Raw genomic sequence first — 2,356 nt, 5'->3', positions numbered from 1 at the left:
GCTCTATATAATGAGACATACTGTATTTCAACAGATCAAAACCAATTCTGTCAAATAAAATATAATAAATTCTATAATACTATAAATGCTAAAAAAACGTATTTACTTTGTGGAGTGATGCCGTTTGGACTTCTGATAAGCAACTACCTAATCGACGAAAAATGTTTAATTATCAATAATGCTTTTTTATCGTCACGTAAGCCGTGCATATAAAAAAGGAATGGTTATACAGTTTCATTCAGTTTACTAAATATCATTACGAGAATCGATAACATTAAAAAATATCAATAAACAACAATCATGTTGTGGTGTGAAGTGCTTTTTTCTTTGTTTGTTCTTATCATACAATTAAAAGGTGAGTGAGAAATTAAGTACATCTTTGAAAAAAAAAAATCAAACTTTACCTCGTTTTCATTTCAGAAGTAATTGGGGCAGAAAACCACAAGAAATTTACAATATCATGTGTATCCAATAATTCGTAAGAGAAGTTATAAGTATTACGAATTGAATTTAACAAATTTTTAATATATATTTTCAGTGTAACGGAATTCACTTCGATGTCTTTCGATTACGATCCATTAATGGCAATACATGAATACAAATTCAATGCAAGTCAGCTTGCTAAAGTCAAAGAAATTATCGGAAACAAAGAAAGAATAATCTTTTTTTTCATGGGCTTCGGGGACTTTTTTCGAAATCCTTGTAAGTGCATCTTTAATATGTTGATTCGTATTTCATACATTTTATAGTCATTTCTTAAATTTAATTAATTTTTTCAATTTAGCCGGCGAAAGTTTTAAATTAGCTAAAGGTAAACATTTAACTAAAAGTATGCATTATTCTATTGCTGACATTATCATTTCACACCTTTTTTTAGAGGAAATGTTGTCAACAAATTCTTGTAGGTAATGTGGTAACTTTAATTTTAAACGTTCACAACTATCAAATCTATATTTCGTTCGAAGCGTTACCGTTGAACTCCAAACTATTTTGCATTTAAGATTTTGCAAACATAAAAAAACACACACATTTATGTTAAACATGATTTTATTATGATTGTTTTTTTAGTTGTACCGTAAGTCATGCGTTCCATTGGGGAGCAGACTTTTTAAAGTTGTTGCAGTATTTTCCAGGACTTGTATCTGTAGTCCCAAGAATAGTTCTCATCGGAACGAATTTTATCAAAAATATTGTGGATTCAGATGATTTTAACATCAAGTTATCTACGGTTTATTTATCGGGATACAGTTTGGGTGAGGTAACGCCTGGTTTCAAGTTATTGTTGGTTTTACATGGCTGTTAATTAATTCTCAGGTGGCCATATTAGTGGAATGATTGGACATAGATTGAAAGAAGTTTATAATGGCGAAATGGTTGAAGCAATTTGGGGTAAATTTTATTAATAAAAAAATATTCGTATATTAATTATTTATTTCAATATTGTTTTTGTCAAAAATTATTTTAGCGTTCGACCCACCTAAAGTTGGATTCTCATATCCATCAAGCGCTGGTAAACCAAGGCGTGTACAAAAGGGAGACGCAAAATTCGTAATAGTTTTCATTACATCGAAGCTCGGGTTCCTCGGGCAACACCTGGGCGATATTGATGTGATAGTTAATAATGGCTTACAACAACCGGAATGCAGCTCCGATGAAATAGGATGTAATCATAGGGTTGCATTAAAAATTAGAGAATGGATTATCATGAAAGGTCATAGGCTGTCCACCAATAGAAATGACACCCCATGGGCGTGCTCAATTAACAATAGTGATAAATTCGTTTTAGACATGATGTATCCGCCAGTGAATAAAAGTGGCACATATTATTTGCACACACAAAAGGTCGAGGAAAACCCCAACTATGAAGTATGAACAACGCAGTAAATTTGCGAGCTTGAACAGCCACGAATGTGATTCCGAATGTAATGGCGAAAATTGTGAGCGACAATTGGCGAACTTGTTCAGAGTTTCTTCATTGTAAGAAAACATTTAAAATAATGATTTTAATTATTTTTATTTTCCACCTATTACTTTTGTAATGTATCCCAAAAAACATATTTCGGTGTTTTTTTCGTACAAAAAGGAATGGATGTAAATAATATTCAATGAGTTGAAACTGAAGACGCTTTCATAACGTAGTTGGTATGCATAGTCTTCGGTTTCACCCATTGATAATATTATACTTTTTCAAGGAAAAGAACCATGTGAATTTTGCAACTATCGTCCACCCAGCAAACAATTGATAGGGCAAATGCATCCATTATGAAGCACATATTGACGGTCATTTTCGGGGTTAGATTCGTGTGTAGTTTCAGTCATTTCCATAGGTTTGGCATGGTGGAACATTCAGGTGTGA

General features: G+C 32.3%; 1 protein-coding gene across 2 annotated transcripts; it reads left to right on the top strand.

The window, feature by feature from the left end:
• Nucleotides 1–240: 240 nt before the first annotated feature.
• LOC116351348 lies at nucleotides 241–2,044 on the top strand. 2 transcript variants are annotated; one of them, XM_031783441.1, is made up of 9 exons: nucleotides 241–355; nucleotides 421–478; nucleotides 539–702; nucleotides 785–811; nucleotides 878–905; nucleotides 1,069–1,253; nucleotides 1,315–1,389; nucleotides 1,466–1,711; nucleotides 1,787–2,044. In XM_031783441.1, exons 1-9 carry the CDS (start codon nucleotides 301–303, stop codon nucleotides 1,870–1,872), a joined length of 924 nt encoding a protein of 307 aa, XP_031639301.1. In that variant the 5' UTR covers nucleotides 241–300; the 3' UTR covers nucleotides 1,873–2,044. The 2 variants fall into 2 exon arrangements, with proteins under 2 accessions (XP_031639301.1, XP_031639300.1); XM_031783440.1 differs by having other exon boundaries at nucleotides 1,466–2,044.
• The last annotated feature ends 312 nt before the right edge of the window (nucleotides 2,045–2,356 follow it).

The sequence above is a fragment of the Contarinia nasturtii genome, unplaced genomic scaffold, assembly GCF_009176525.2.
Source record: "Contarinia nasturtii isolate CC-2019 unplaced genomic scaffold, AAFC_CNas_1.1 Cnas_scaffold_5258, whole genome shotgun sequence".
Lineage (NCBI taxonomy): Eukaryota > Metazoa > Arthropoda > Insecta > Diptera > Cecidomyiidae > Contarinia > Contarinia nasturtii.
This window is presented reverse-complemented; position numbering and strand designations above follow the sequence as displayed.